Source organism: Grammomys surdaster, unplaced genomic scaffold, assembly GCF_004785775.1.
Source record: "Grammomys surdaster isolate TR1022 unplaced genomic scaffold, NIH_TR_1.0 124392, whole genome shotgun sequence".
Classification (NCBI taxonomy): domain Eukaryota; kingdom Metazoa; phylum Chordata; class Mammalia; order Rodentia; family Muridae; genus Grammomys; species Grammomys surdaster.
The window spans coordinates 30721-47058 of NW_021619404.1; the positions used below are offsets into that span (position 1 = coordinate 30721).

At 39.0% G+C, this 16338-nt stretch overlaps 1 protein-coding gene across 1 annotated transcript; it reads left to right on the forward strand.

Annotated features, from left to right (window-relative positions):
• Positions 1-213: 213 nt before the first annotated feature.
• On the forward strand, positions 214-15458 carry LOC114636496 (ELKS/Rab6-interacting/CAST family member 1-like). Its single transcript, XM_028784565.1, has 4 exons — positions 214-245; positions 2609-2753; positions 13841-13939; positions 15392-15458. The coding sequence occupies exons 1-4, from the start codon at positions 214-216 to the stop codon at positions 15416-15418; spliced, it is 303 nt and encodes a 100-aa protein (XP_028640398.1). The 3' UTR covers positions 15419-15458.
• Positions 15459-16338: the final 880 nt, after the last annotated feature.

Sequence of the window (16338 nt, forward strand, 5' to 3'; positions counted from 1 at the left end):
AATGTAAAACTCAAATCCCTGCCATCTTTGTATTTGTATCTAATAAAGTACTGATCGTGCCATATAATTATATTGCTAACATTAATTCCTCATTTCCTCTTTGGCTAATACGAACTGTGATTCTGACAGTCAGTGCACAAGCATGCAGCATCCTCACTGAGAGCGCATTCCAACGCTTCCCATTCTAACATTTAATGTCCTGAAAGGACCCCGATGACAGTCAATAGGAAGTGTACAGTATTCAGGTAAACCAGCTTGAACTCCTTCAGCTATAATGGCATTTCACTGCTTAACATATGTGTTTCAAATGATCAGTTGTTTTATTTTGGTGCTAAACTAGAGCTTGGATGTGTAAGCTACCTGCCATTTTTCCCGAGATCCACAGTGTTGAGACAGTAGAAAGTGATGCTAGGATCCATAGGATCTTCTCTTCTCTTCCAACAGCAAAAACTAGTTAAATGAGTTTTTATTTTCATGTTGTAAACTGATCTGTGGCCCACGTTTGTTAGTATTACTTGTTCAGCGTTTGGTAGATCTACTCATCTGAAATAAAATCTTAGACTATTTAAATGATAGTCTTCCAGTTTGTGGCTTCACTAAACTTTTCCATATGACTACAGTTTTGAAGCTCAGTTATCTTAACAAAAGTCAGAAGCAAAGGTAAGCTTCAGCAGTGCTTTCTCAGGTTCAGCATTTCCTGGGTCAAAACCTACAGCTACTTTATATAGTTCTCATGTAGTAACTCAGGTCAGTCCCCTACCATGAGAGATGACCTAATGAAGGGTGGGTTTGGGCCCATAGGCAGTTTCTTCACCCAGTTCATAGATTATTTGTAAGTTCCTTCCACGTACCTTCTTGATCTTTACTTTGTGTACACAGGCTAGAGTAGTTAGCCAGACTGTGGTAAAGAGTAAAGTGGAAAGCAAGGTCAGAATTATCACAGTATTAAAGTTTGCACAGAGAAATGGAAAGCTCTCATCATGAAAGCACAGAATAAGTTTATTGTATGCAAATGATCCCAAAATCCAAGACTATAAAAGTTTCAGTGCTTCATACAGCTCACCATTGAGCCTCGGCCCTTTTCACCAGCTCTGACCTACTTTTTTTTTTTTCTTTTTTAAGAAATGTTTTCTTTCTTGATAAACTGTAGTTGTTTCTACCACTTTCCTTGTGTCCTTGATCCAGTTTCTCATTATAAGAAATCCCAAAGGATACCCAGTGAACCCCAATATCTGCCTGTAACAAAGCCACTGGTAATCTGTGATATTTAAATTATTGTTTCAAAGTATATAGAGGTCATTACCAAGAAAGTCACACCCCTAAATTTATTTGCATTAATGAGATCAAACACTTACTGATATTCAGCATGCCCCAGGAACAAATGGCTGTGTTTCAAAGTCCACTTTCTTGAAGTTTGCAAATCAGGGCTGGCAGCATAAGGTTGAGTACAGTAGGTGAAGGCATTTGTACCTAAGCTGGACAGTCTGAGCTCAGTTCCAATGTTGGAAACAAAGAAAAAAGAGAAAGAATAATCTCCATGTCCCACAAAGGAACACAATACCAAAGTAAAAGTAGCTTGGCAAGGCAGTTCCTTTTGTAAAGAGTATAGCAAGACTCAAACCAGGCTAGCAACCACCACAGCGGGAAGCTCCCTTGATTTTATTCTAGCACAGGTAGTAACTGTTTTGTTTTCTCCATTGGCTGAGGTCCAGCCTCACAGTCTTTGCTGTTGGTTAGTTTTAAAAGAGTCAACATGAAGGAAAGAAGTAGGGGTTAAGATTTGCATAAAAGTCATACAAGCTAGGAGAGATTTATGGATTATTAGCCCTGGTTGGGAAAATTACCTTTAATAGAAAAAATGGTTTTAATACCCAAGACTCCACATAAGTGGAGAGAACAGTCTCACTATGTAGCCCTTGCTTGCTTGGGACTCACTGTGTAGACCAAGTAGGTCTCGAATTCACGGAAATTGGCTTGACTCTGCCCCTCAAGTGCTAGGACTATTAAAGACGTGTCACCATTCCTGGCCTTATTTTACTTTTTAATTAAAAAGTAAGAATATATTTTTTAAAAAAAGAGTTCCTACATAGAGCTGTAGCTAAGTTTGAAAAATATACAAAGTTAGTGACTTTTCTGTTTAGTTGGTACAATCTTGTCACATATATACTTTAACTACTTAATTCCTCCTGCTGATGAATACTATGTATCAGACCATGGAACCATCCCTTTAAGACATTGGTCACACTCAGAAGCCAGATTCCACCAAAGAAATCAGGCCACACATCACACATAGAGAGACAGAAACACACAGAGAGAGAGACAGACAGACAGTTCATGCCCTTTTTACCCCAATCCCAACAGAATTGTGAAGCTGTCCTATGCTGCGCTTTTTACAGTTCCCAACTTTAGGTTCTACCCAGTACTTGGCTCCTTCATGCTCTGTCAAGTGAACAGTGTTGAACTGAATCACATGGTATGGCCTTCCTGCCACCCCATGAAATGATGTAAAACTCAGCTGGTTTCCTTTGTTCTCCAGATTGTTTTTTGTAGAACTACAAAAAAAAAAAAAGTGTTTCAGTGTTCATGTGGTTGTTTCCTCCCATTTCAGGCAAGAAGCTCTTCTGGCTGCTATTAGCGAAAAGGATGCTAACATAGCTCTTCTAGAGCTTTCCTCCTCAAAGAAAAAGACTCAAGAAGAAGTGGCTGCACTGAAACGGGAGAAGGACCGCCTGGTACAGCAGCTCAAACAACAGGTATTAGGTGTGCCGGAGGACAGCAGAGGCAGGCCAAGGAGGGCCTAGTCCTCTGCCCTTTCAGACATGTCTGCCATCTCAAAGATGTTTTCAGTACCTTTTGTTTCATGTTAGATATTATATACAGAATATTTTCATAATTAGACACTTAAAAGGTCTATGGCTATATCTTAAAAAGGGTCACAGAATTCTCTATTGGACTAGGAAGACCTTACAGGTGTCAAGGTTTTTAAAAAACATTATAAAGTCACACTGATCAATCCTTAGTCATATTCACACTTGACTATTTATTATGTTGGACATTTACTTTCTGTGTATTTGCACCTTTAGGGGGTTCAGTTTGCTTTCATTTTATGGAAACAAGATCTTGCCATGTAGCTCTGACTGGTCCAGTACTCATTTTGGATCCTAGGCTGGCCTTGAATTCATGACAGTCCCCCTGCCTAAACTTACCCAGTGCTGGGATGAAAAGTATGCACCACCATATCCAGATGTATCTAAAAAATTTTGCCGGGTGGTGGTGGCGCATGCCTTTAATCCCAGCACTTGGGAGGCAGGCAGAGGCAGGTGGACTTCTGAGTTCAAGAGTTCAAGGCTAGCCTGGTCTACAGAGTGAGTTCCAGGACAGCCAGGGCTACACAGAGAAACCCTGTCTCGAAAAAAACAAAACAAACAAATAAAAAATGTTTGTCATAGTTTCTAATGATAGGACTTAATATTACCAGTAAAATTCTGTTTCACCGGTGGTCAAATCAGGGCACTAATCAACTGAGAACAGATTAGCTCCAAGTGTCAGTGGTTAGTAGAGTCCGAGCTTTCCTCCAGCCTGCACTACTGCCACATCAGAATCTTCTTCAACTCTGTGGCTTGCTAAGCCAGCTCACAAACTTCTTAGCACCCCTCTCTCTAGGAAGTCTCTTCCCTGGACCACAGTCTTTACTGTGAACAGATCCTTCTAGACGCTCATCTGAATTTATTTAGCATCATTGACCCAATTATTATTAAATACTTACTATATATCAAGACCTTTCCTGAAGACGTGCATTTATTACAAGAGCTATTTGTTTTGTCCAGCATTCTGGATATTTCATCACACAAGAGTTTTCAGGTCTAACAAAGACATATTTCCTTCCAGTTAGACTAAAAATCTGAGCAAGAACATTTTTATTACTATTTTTTTAAATATTTTCCCAGATTACTTAGCAAATCTCAATTTAAAATCCTATAAGTAGTTGGTCTTCGTTTTGTTATTGTAAACAACTGTCACGTTCCAGAGTGTACAGTAGAACTACAGACTAAGAGTTTAGGAATAAGTTAATGGGTTAGGGATATAAGTTAAGTAGGTCCGCAGGTCATAAATAATGCATCCACTCATAGTGAAAAGACTTCATGAGTCGCACTGTAGAAATATGACATTTCCCTCAACTATAAATAAATATTGTGAAATGTGAAGATGAATTAGCTTCTTCAGAGAACCAAGATCTCCTTGAGTAGACTAGTAATTAAGTGCAAAGCTGCAGTGTATATGCCTCTTGGCACATGCGTCAAATTCCTGGGAGCGAGCTGACTGTCAGGTCCTAAAGCTATTGCTCCCTGTTTGCATCCTGCTCAGTTGACAAGAGCCTATTCCTGGTCTCACTGATGTTTCTCTTAAAGGCTGGGCATCACCTTTCTCCTTACACAATCTTAATCTGGGTGTCCCCTGAGATTATACCCAGGTGACTGGCACAGGGTCAGGGTGGAGTCTTCACTCACAGTTGAGCATTTTCCTAGTTTCCTATTGTGTTGCATTTTAACTATGTAACCTTTCAGTACCACATTATTTTCTAATCGCAATGTTCTTACTGTAAAGGGGTATTTGATTGTTTCTAAGTATTTCTATACAATTGGAGGAAATGCCCATCAGTAACTGTCAACTTTTTTACATTAATTATTGATGTATTTTGTTGGGTACATGTGCCACAGTGTGCATATAGAGGCTGGAAGACAACTTGCAGGAGTCTCTTCTAGAAATGGAACTTGTCTTACCAGATGTGGGGAAAATTTAAAAGGGCTGCCACAGCGGTGGGCCCCAGAGGGGCTTCCACTGCTGTGGCGGATCCCACATTCAGGGGGAACTCTATGGTTCCAGCGGCCTGGGGGCCTTGGCTGCGGCAGGCCCCAGTAACACGAGGAAGTCCTTGGTTCCAAAAAGGTTTATTGTCATGGTGGATGATAGATGGATCTAGGCGTACCCCCAGTTATATAGGGAGGGAGAAAGGGGGAGGATTGGGGGAGGATCTGGGGGAGGCATGTTTAATTTGCTCTGCCCTCTGGCCTTCATTAGTATGTAAATCCCTAGGGCCTGAGGCCTATAGCCTGGCCTATGTAATTCTATGGAGACCGTGACTGCTTTTCAGGATTCTGGGTTCTGGGGGGCACCAAACTCCTGCCGGTTCTCATGCAGAATCCCATCCAGAATCTGCAGAGTCTCGGGGTTCTAGGCACCTGCTCCACCATGACCCAGGATACCCTTACGCAGTCCCACAACCAGGCTTCATAGCAAGTGTCTTTACCCGCTGAGCCATATCACAAGCCCCCAGTAATACTTTACATAATTCTTTTATGTGGTTCTGTCCATTATGTAGTTGCCAGGTTTTAGTCTCTCTGAGAATTACTAGAACACATGACACTTTATTGGCTACCTTCACTCTTGTTTGCTGCTTCACTATATAAAGCCAGTTATTCTGACAGTCACTGATTTAGACCTTGAGATAGACAGAAACTTTGATTTGGTGCATCTTGGATTCTAGTAGACCTAGGAAACATACACTTATCTGAAAGCTAACATTTGTACGTACTTTGAAATGTCTCCTGAATCCTGCTGGAATGCTGGTTCCCACAGTGACAGTTGCCAGTGCTCTGTCCATGTTCCATGTATAAACTAGCTGTCTGCCCCCAAATATATGTCACTCTCCTGACTCCTTCACTCGAGATAGGAACTCCCTGCTCTTGGGTAGAATGTGTTTTTCATCTCGCCTTGGAGCAAACCGTATCATTGTCCTTTTGTCTGTCTCTCACAGCAGCTCTATCTAGTGTAAGCCTGTGTTCTTCATGGTACAGAACAGATTCTTTGCTGAGGTGGTTACCTCCCTTTTCTTAGGAGATGAGGTATGCGAGTGCGGAACACCCCGTTCACTCCGACTTTCCTTTTGGTGCGCAGACGTATATCTTTACTTCCGTTGGAAAAATATTAGCTTTTTTCTAGCCAAGTGCATGTTACTTTACTTGTGTAAAAGGTTTGTCCTCTTTCTTCCCATCTTGAAGATTCTACTAACAGTTGTAAATCTGCTGATACATACATATACATTTATATTTATATATGTGTGTATTTCTGTTTAATTTCTTAAGTTTTGAGAAGAGCTTTATTAAACTCGTTTGAGGGCTTATCAGATGCTTCTATTTATTTATTTTTTAACTTCTTGGTCTGAGGCCTTGACCCTACCCATTGAAGCAACTATTTTTTTAAAGACTTTGATTCATTCCTTAACAATTTCATTCATGTATACAGTGTACCTTGATCATAATCTATCACAAGATTCCTCCACACACTCTCCTCATAACTTCCTGCCTCCCCAATTCCATAGCGTCTACTTAGAACTGCCTCCTGGAATGCTGGCTGTTGTCAGCTTGTTTGTGTGCAGGTAACCTCAGTTCAGTGAGTCCATGAGTGTGATAGCCATGCCATGTCCTCAGCAGCCGTTCACAGTACTCTGTCTCATGTTTTGACTTTTACATTCTTTCTACCTCCCCTCCACAAGTTCCCTGAGCCTTGATGGGATGATGGAAATGTTGCATTTTGTGCTGAGCGCTGAGTGGGCACATCATCCCAACTTTGACCAGTTAAGAGTCTCTGTACTAACTGCTGCCTACTACAGAAGGAGACTTCTCTGGCCAAGATTGGAAGCAACTCTAAGGCTATAAATGTAAATATTTAGAAGGCAATTTGACAACATTTCCACTTATCAAAACAATAGTAGTAGGTTGCCCTCTGGGGCCTTTGACCTCCTAAGCCATGGATTGTGTTCAATATGGAACAACTTTTTTTTTTTTTTTTTAAGATTTATTTATTATATATATGAGTACATTGTAGCTGTCTTCAGACACACCAGAAGAGGACATCAGATCCCAATACAGATGGTTGTGAGCCACCATGTGGTTGCTGGGAATTGAACTCAGGACCTTTGGAAGAGCAGTCGGTGCTCTTAACCACTGAGCCATCTCTCCAGCCCCTGGAACAACTTTTAAAGCCTCTAAGTTGCAGCATGATAAATATGTAGATCCTTACCTATCCAATTTACTATTGGCTTTCTGTAGTACATAGAGAATTCTCTTCTAAACACAAGTAAAATCGTATTTAAAAACCACTGAAGATCTAATATGAACCAAACTTTAAAGTCACCGATTTTTAATTTATTTTTTTACTCTACAATGAAAAAAAATAATAACTTTGGATGAAAAATCTTTCTAGCCAGCCAAGAAAATAGAGCTTTCTGTAGACTCGTTACAGGTTTAAATCCTTTCATTATGAATTAAATTTGGAATGGGAGTCTTTTGCCAATAAAAATAATGGAGAATAAGCCTTTACAGCTTCATACATAATGTAGAATCCTGAGTTACCCTCATTCTTTGTTGTTTCAGAAATGATGACAAGAAAAGTCTTTTTTAGGATTTTTGATCCACCAATTGTTAATCAACAGACAAGGAGTCTGAGGATTTAGAAAGCCAACTTAATTCAAAATTTAAAGGGCTGGAGAGATGGCTCAGTGGTTAAGAGCACTGACTGCACTTCCAGGGGTCCTGAGTTCAAATCCCAGCAACCACATGGTAGCTCACAACCATCTGTAATGAGATCTGATGCCCTCTTCTGGTGTGTCTGAAGACAACTACAGTGTATTCATATATACATAAAATAAATAAATCTTAAAAAAAAAATTTAAAAATCAGCATGTATTTGTATATACAATTTTTTTGTAATTATTTCCTAAACAATACCAGTTATTTATATGGACATAAAGTATATATGAGAGACTATGCATAGGTTATATGAATCTACTGTACAGCTTTTATATAAAGGACTTAGATGTCCTCACACTTGGTGTTCATGGAGGTGGAAGTCTTGGAGATTAGAACCAGTCTCCACTGATACCAAAGAACAGTTATACACCTCAAAGAACAATTTTTAAAAATGTAAGTATGGACTAAAGGAATATATTTCATGGTATGATGGTCTCATTTTTCACTTTCAGTGTTATTTTAATACATGTATATGCATACATGTATGAATAATTCTATTTTCATTTTCACTTGTGTACCAAGAGAGGCCATGTTCTCGTATTTTCTTTCACATTTGCTGGAAGTAGTGAGAAGAAACAGACCTACTGTGTCAGTGTTGTAATTAGTGATTCCTTAGTGGGGACATTCAGTTCATTTAAGTAAATTCCTATATTTTGAACATGACTGCAGGTGATACTGTCACTGAGTTCTTGAATAAGGTAAGGAATGTTTCTATATCTCACTGACTCCCTGTGGAATCCCTTGGCGGCCTCCTTAAAGTCTGTGTTTCACTAATGTGGGTTTTCGCCAATGCTCTCCTTTCCAGCTTGAGTAGCTATGCCTACTGTCCAGTTCCAAAGTTACTCCTACATCTTCAGTTTCTATTACCACATACCGTGATCCCAGTTACCAGCATCAATTACTCATCTTCTACTCTATAAAAATCCCCTCAACTTCACACAATTATTATTTCAAAAACTGGGGAATAGCTTAGCCTTTGATTTCATTTAGGGTCCTTTATAAGTTGTAGTCAGGCTAATGACCAAGTCTACATCCTTAGCTTATTGGAGAGCCTGTGACTTCTTCCTCTTCTGGTCTTAGAGACCTCTAACATTTTCTCTGACCAACATCGATCTAGTGCTGGCTTGGAAAAAAGAAGTATTATTATTATCATTATTATTATTATTATTATTTATATGGGTGTTTTGTCTGCATGTATATTTGTGCACTACCTGTCTACCTAGTGCTTGGAGACTAAAAGAATGTGTCTGAACTAGAGTTACAGATGTGAAGGGAAAAACATAATATTCTCAGTTATACGAGTCAGATAGTTCTCTCATTCCACCATGTGGGTGCTGAGGATCAAACTCAGGTCATCAGACTTGATAGCAAGCACCATAATGCACTGAGCTAATCCTCCTGCTTCTACCTTTCAGTACTAGGATTACAGCACATCCCACAACACTCCGTTTTAAGACCTGATTTCCTATTGAAGGTTAGACACTGTCAGCCACATAGAGAACCAGTACAACAACATACCAGCAGTCACATAAGTGAACTGTGTGATTAGTGAGGGAAATTTGAAAACAAAGTCAACAAGACTTTATGATTCCATTTCCATACACATGAGAAATGATGAGTCAAGAGTAGCTGAAAATCTTAGCTTGAACAACTCGAAGAATAATGACTCTTAAGTAGATGAAAGGAAGCAAGGGGCTCACAGTACTCTGCCTAGCAACCAAGTTGGCATTATATCCCAATGTAAGTATCACCATAGAGGAGAAGGTAGAAGGTCAACTGCATAGTCTCATTTGGAGACTTACTGTGGCTGTCACTTTCCTCTCTATCAGAGCTTGGTTATTCTGACAGTGATTCATCTGATGCCCCTCAGGTTTCTCTGAAGGAGTTGATACATCTTTTAATCTTGTAAACAGAGCCTATTATAGCTCATAGTTTACTAATAAGAATAAGAGATTTCAACCTTTTCCTTTAAAACACCAGACTTATTTCTATTCTTTTTCTATTATGTCCTCTTTCTTGGCTTGAGTATTTTTCTGTGAAATAGTTTTTGCAATGCCTTACTTAGGCATTACCATATGACTCTTAGAAGAAAAGGCTAACAATAAATAAACAATAAATACTGAACTTTTTCTCACAAGTATGTAGGTATGCATTATTGCTTTTAAATAAAGTTACTTCTTTTCCTTCCTTCTTTTCTCCCTCCTTTCAAAGCAGTATTATTCTTTATGCTGCTAGAACTATATTTCATCCATCCTGTGACAGGATTGAAGAGAGAAGACATCTGGTATAAAATCCCTTCCATGACAATGGAGTGCTTATCCCCTTGCCTTATCTTACCTCGAGAAGCACAGCACACAAGAGCTGCTCCCAAGGAGTCCAGTATGTGCTGCGTAGCATGTAATGTCTGTGAGAGGCCACCCTGACTGTGCAAGGAGCAGGCGTGCATCGATTTCTAATAGACCTTGAGCACACTCATGTCTTGTAGGAATGAAGAAGTAAATGCTGTATCTTCTGTCACAGGGGTCAAGTGTGTGATCCTTGCTCCTTTTACTCAGGTCAGCTTCTTGTGCTTACGAATTCATCCTCAAAGTACTTGAAGTGCTTTTCTGCCTTAGAAATGGATTAGTGTATGCTTTATTCAGATTGCTTTTAAGTTTGAAACATGTCCTAGATCAGGTAGGAAAGATTGGCTCCTGTTTGCCATGAACCAGCCTCATCTTGGAGAGGGATTCTGAGGAAGGAGTTGAGAAAGGAACAACTCAGAGTCAAATTGTGGATTACAAGCTGATGGCCTATGTTCTGCTGGAGGCAGCTTTTCAGAAAACTCTCTTAAGACAGCTCTATCTTACAGTTCTAAAGAACTCTCTGGCTAGCTCATCTCTTGCAAATCAAAAGTCCAGTCTTTTATTTACATATCAATTCAGTCATCTACCCAGGTTCTCTTTTGATTATCCCATGAATCAGCATTTCATGACCCTGGCCCCCTGATTCTTAGAAAACGACAGCAAGCATATTTTTTTTAACATTGCAAATGAATTCACAGACCTGACTGCCTTTGTAAGCACAATGAGCTAACTGGTTGGGATCCTGTCCTGAGATTACCATTTCCAACATGCCTAGGCCCAAACTAGCTCTGTCCCAAGCTGATCTTGAACTCAGGAGTGTCCCTGCTTTCTATCTGCCTGCCTTTGTAGTTTTCTGACAAGCTAGCTCACAATGCAGCTGCCTCTGTTATTTTAGGTCTTCAAAGCTCCTTAATACAATTCATATTGTATCCTTGTATTTTGCATACTTGAGAAATTGTATATTCTCAAACTCATGTTTTCAGAGTTCTTTTCCACAGCCTTAAGGGCTAGCCTGAAGGTCTCAGCATTCACCATTTTACTGAGACACTAACCACACCCTTGCCTCCCAGTCTTGTGCGGTTTCTGATGATCAGGGAATCATTAACCTTGGCAGAGAGCACCTTCCTTGGAGGAGGAACTTGAAAATCTGCACATTACTGTACAAACAAGCCTTACACTACAGCAACTATCAGCACTTGTGGAGGCTCATTCCCAGCTGGCTTTGCTCCAGGGGTGGGAGCCATGTTACGTTGTGCCTTATATGACCAAGCATGTTTTGGGAGGGAATCTAATCCTTGCCCACATTCACAGTACAATCATCACAGACTTTCCTGAGCACACAGTGGTATCCAGATGCTTTGGTCATTCTTTAGGTGTGACTTTTTGTTGTTTCTTGTCCTTCCTTCTCTTCTGAGAGCTGCCTTGCAGGCTTACTAGTCATTATCCTAGTATGTTCAGGCTAAGTATCTTCAACTGTAGTTTATAAACAACAAAAGAATGGAAACCTAAGATAGGGCGTCAACAGCATCAATGAGCATTCATTCTGCCTTGCTGTGTGTCGAATGGGTGTGCCTCTTAGCCACCTTTAGAAGAAGACTAACTTAAAGACTTAAAAGCTCTCAAGTCTTTTCAGCACTTGTGAGTAAGGTTTCAATATGTGAACTTTGAGCAGAAACAAACATTCAGGTCACCAGAAGGCATTCTAGGAAACAAAAATTTGGTATCTCCATTTGTTGATATATATTCTCTTTTCTGTCATACAGTGAAAGGACAAACTGACAAATATACATGTGTTAGGTTAAAATATAAAGAACCTGAGTGTTCAACAATGCAGGTTAAGCAATCCATTCTAAGCAACCAGGAAAAATTAGGAGTAAGACCATGAAAATTAATGTTTATCATTATCAGACTAATAGTCCTTAAAAGTTATTAGGTGCCGAATTTAGACTATGTACCTTTCTAAATGCTTTCTTTCTATTAACTTAATTAACTAACTCTTACTACAGTCTTTTAGTCAAAATCCATGATCCAACCCCATTTTAAAGATAGGGAAATTGAGGTTTAGAATTTACCTCATAACATGCTGAAGGATAGATAACTAGTATATGGAAATAGAATTTAAACTAAGCCAATTTGGCCTTAAAGTTTTTGCCCCCAGGCATCATTCACTAGATATCTCTGTAACTTTTTTTTTTTTAATAATCAAAATGCTTTTATTTCACAATGAAATGTGTTAAAGATAACCAGTCAAATTTTGACAAAGCCAGATGGCTGGGAAAATGAAACAATGTTTCCTCCCAGAGATTAGCAATACTCTGCATGGTAGAGTGATATTTAAAGTAGCATGTACATAGAAATAGGTCCAAATGAGGGTGAATCACGAGAGTGTTCCCTCTTGTGAGTTCACTACCAGGAGGAAGCAGACTGGAATACTTGGTTTATTTGTTACTGCCTATTGCTGTGTAACAGACCATGGCCAAAGCAGTTTATGGAGGACGTTTATTTTGGCCTACATTCCAGAGCGGTAAGAGCCCATTATGTCAGGGAAGCATGGCAGCAGGAGCAGGAAGCTGACTTTTGTTACCTTAAACAAAGAACAGAGAGTTAACTGGAAGTAGACAATGCTATATACTCTCAAGCCTACCCCAGCAAGGCTGTACCTACTAAACTTCCCCCAACAGGACCTCCAACTGAAGACCAAATGTTCAAATACCTGAGCCTATGGAGGACATGTCATTTAAATCACCTAAATTCCTTAATATTGATAGTGATTGTCACTCGTAAGAGGAATCATGGGGGATCTTTCTTTAACTTTATTCTTTAGATTATGTTCATGGTAAACACTTAAAAACCATATGATATAAGCAAGACTTTTGATGCTTTAAAACTTTTATTTGAACAATCTTTTATTGTGAACTATACATTACTTTTGTATATTCTGACCCACATAAGTGATTATAAGATGGTTGTGAGGCACTCATTTACCAGCTGCCCAAAGTCACCACCTTTGTAGTGAAGATGGAGGATCAGAAAGGCTTTTGGAACATTTATTTTTGAAACCTAAATTATTTATTAATTGCTATTAAATTTTGTACATGTATCTTCTGTAGTAAGTTACATACTTTTTAATTCTCTTAGATTTTTCTAGATGATCTATTATTTAATCTATAAGTAATAACTTCTTCCCAAATATTTACAATCATAATATTTACATAAAGTCTACCCAAAACTGAATGAGCTGTTTAAATAATAAGTAATTTCTTAGATAACATGGAAATGAACCTTACCTAAATATAAGCTAAAATATTAAAGTTACAGAATACCATATATAATACAAACTAGTCTTAATTATTGATATAAAAAATGTAGTGTATAAAGGGCTTTCTTTGAGACTGTTGTCTTCCCTGCACAAAGTTGTCTACCTATTTTAGCTCAAGTGACCATAACAAATACTATAGCGTAGGTGGCTGAAATAGTAGTTTATCTTGTTTGCTCACAGTATAGAGGTCTGGAGGTCTGAGATCAAGGTCTCTTCTGACTCCTTTCCTGCTGAGAGCACTCTTCCTCACCGGGGCTATCTTCTCTGTGTTCACATAGAGGAGATCTTTGACTCGTTTACTCTCAGAACACATCTACAGCCACAGGTAGGAGTCAACCCTTTGACTTCATTGAGTCTGAATTAGTTCCTCAAGACCTTCTCTCTAGAAGCAGTGATGTTGGGGTTAGGGCTTCAGTATTTGAATTGCTTTGACTAAACCCTTGACAGTACCCTTCCTAAGTCTGTGTTTAATTGATTTTATTGTGGATGGGACTATTTTCCTGCTCATGAATATCTTTAAGGTACTTGTTGCTCTACCATGTATCATGGGGATTTTATCTCAATTTAAACTATGAATTTCTTTTTAGACACAAAATCGAATGAAACTAATGGCTGACAACTATGAGGATGACCACTTCAGATCCTCCCGTTCCAATCAGACGAACCATAAACCCTCCCCAGACCAGGTAAGACCATGCTTGAGTGTTTCCTTTTTTAAAAAGAACACTTATATCCATATATGTTGTGGTAACATATTGCAAACTCTAGGTTATAAATTAGAAGAATCCTAGCTTTTCCTCAAATAATTTCAATATAGGAAGTTCATGATTCTGAAAGCATATGCTTCAATTATTTATAAGAACTATTATTATTAAGTAGTTGCCTTGAGATGAGAAAAAAACCGAGTGAGTCCTGCTTTTCTTATTAAAGAATTGATTCCTTTTTAGGAAAGCAAGACTCTGCTCAAGTGCAGGCATGGCTCGGAACAGAAATTAATTCTTGTTGAATTGCAAAGTATTCAGTCTCTGCACATTGTCCGTTAAAGGTACAGCTGCGGGCTGGAATTTCCCTCAGTGGTCAGTAGCTTATCTAGTGTGTGCAAGGCCCTAACTTGAATCTCCAGAACCACAAAAAAATTAAATCATTTTTGAATAGAGTGATAGATAAAATTTAATTTCTTCCCTTCATTTCCTGGTATACCCTTTTAACATGCCATTCTCAAGAGATATTGCTTTCAGGTTGCTACTAATGCAAAAGAGACATTCATGAAACTGAAGAGAATCATACTCAATTGCAAATTTTTGGTAGGAGGGGGAAAAAAAGCCCTTCCAAGATCTTGAATGTGATGAATCCCTATTCATTGAGATTGGCTAGATTATTTCATATCTCTGTGCCCAAAATCAGTTTCAACATCTCTGTCACACCCAGTTTTAAAATATATAAAAATGCAAAACTAAGGGGAAAAATAATAGCCAAGTAATTACAACCATATGACTGCAAAGTCAAGGAAAACTCCCCTACTAAACATCTCTACCAAGTGACAACTGGGGCATTGTCTTAGAAGAAGGCATAGAAACATACAGATGAAAGTAGCCATTGGTATCCAAAATGTTATTCTAAGAGTCAGAAGGAATGGTCCTATAAGATGGCCATTACTAAGGCAGCTGAGGCACACCTAGTACTTTAGAGGGAAAACAGAATCAGCCTTAAATCAAATGGAGAGCCATCTACCTGGTGTCCCCCACCTAGAAACCGCTGCTCTGCCTGCTTCCTGCTACTGAATTAAGACTGTCTAGCCTCTGCATGAAACGTCAGATCTTTTCCATGCAACAGGTTTGGATACGAGGTAGAGGTGATAGGATGTGGGAAGGACAAACAGAAATGGAAAAAGAACAAGTAGATCCTATAGAAAAGCTCTGACTTGAGAACATTACACCAGCTCTGGAAAAGGAGGAGGGTAGACATGGACCGTAACCTCATTACTAATTTGTAGTTTAAGGAGCTAGAACCTAATGTACAAACAGCCAAGAACTTCTTTTCTGCTACATTATGTTTATGCCTTTGTTTTAATACTAACCAACTCTTTTTCATTCCCATGCTGCCCTGGGGCATTGTTCCCTTGTCATCTCTCCCCATAGGATGAGGAGGAGGGTATATGGGCATAGCCAATCAGATGCTCTTAGTTCAGCCATTTTGTTCAGAACGGTGAGAAACAGCTTTCCTTAATTACAGAAATGATTTTCGCTTGTTTTCATGTTTCTTTCTCCGTGATCACCTTCACATCTCCTCTGTAAAGTCATGAACTCCCAGCGTGCTTTCTGCTCCTTTATTTTCACATTACTCTTGTGTGGATTGCTGTGCTTTTGACATAGTGGGGTTTGGATTTTGTGTCCTTTTTCTTTTTGTGTGTTATTAGTCACATTTATAATTTCTTTCTGTACATTTTTGACAGAACTTCCAGGGCATATAACGAAATTTCTCAATTGATGATTTTATTTATCAATCATCCTATCTCTGATGAATGTCCTGTTTAGTAACTCACCACAAATTGATAGTGGGTAGGGGACACTCAGATATGTTGCTATTAGCCTATGTTTAAAATATACTTTATGAAAATTATAAATATGCAATCTATTTTATTTTTAAAAAACTGTACTGTGAACTATACCTTCTCATGTTTCTACCTGCTTATAGAGAATGTACTGAATTCTGAGGGTCAGAACCTAGGATCTACCTGGGGCTTTAGCATTACTCTTAAAATATCAATTAAAAAAAAAGTTGGAATAAAGGAAGAAGTTTTTTAGAAAAAGAAATTATTTTAAATTTCTTTTCTTACAATGCTGCCGTGTTCAACAGCTACCAGGACACTGTCTAGATTCTCCTTTACAGGCCCTTTGGCTGGAAAACACAGTGCAGCTGTGGCCATATCTTCCTTTGATCTTATGCCCTTGAGGTTTGTCTAAGGAAATCAGTTTCTTGGAAAGTGATAATTGTGACTACTAAGCTCACATGTACTGGTCCTTGCATCCGCTGGACACACTGCCCATGCTTTTGTTGACCTCACTCCTTTGGAGTCAGCCCTCCC

Excerpts from the sequence above, each read along its gene's own strand:
- LOC114636496 (XM_028784565.1), top strand. The coding sequence starts at position 214 with ATGACAGTCAATAGGAAGTGTACAGTATTCAG. Across the intron at positions 246-2,608 it reads AGGAAGTGTACAGTATTCAG|GCAAGAAGCTCTTCTGGCTG; the intron begins GTAAACCAGCTT and ends CTCCCATTTCAG. Across the intron at positions 13,940-15,391 it reads ATAAACCCTCCCCAGACCAG|GATGAGGAGGAGGGTATATG; the intron begins GTAAGACCATGC and ends CTCTCCCCATAG.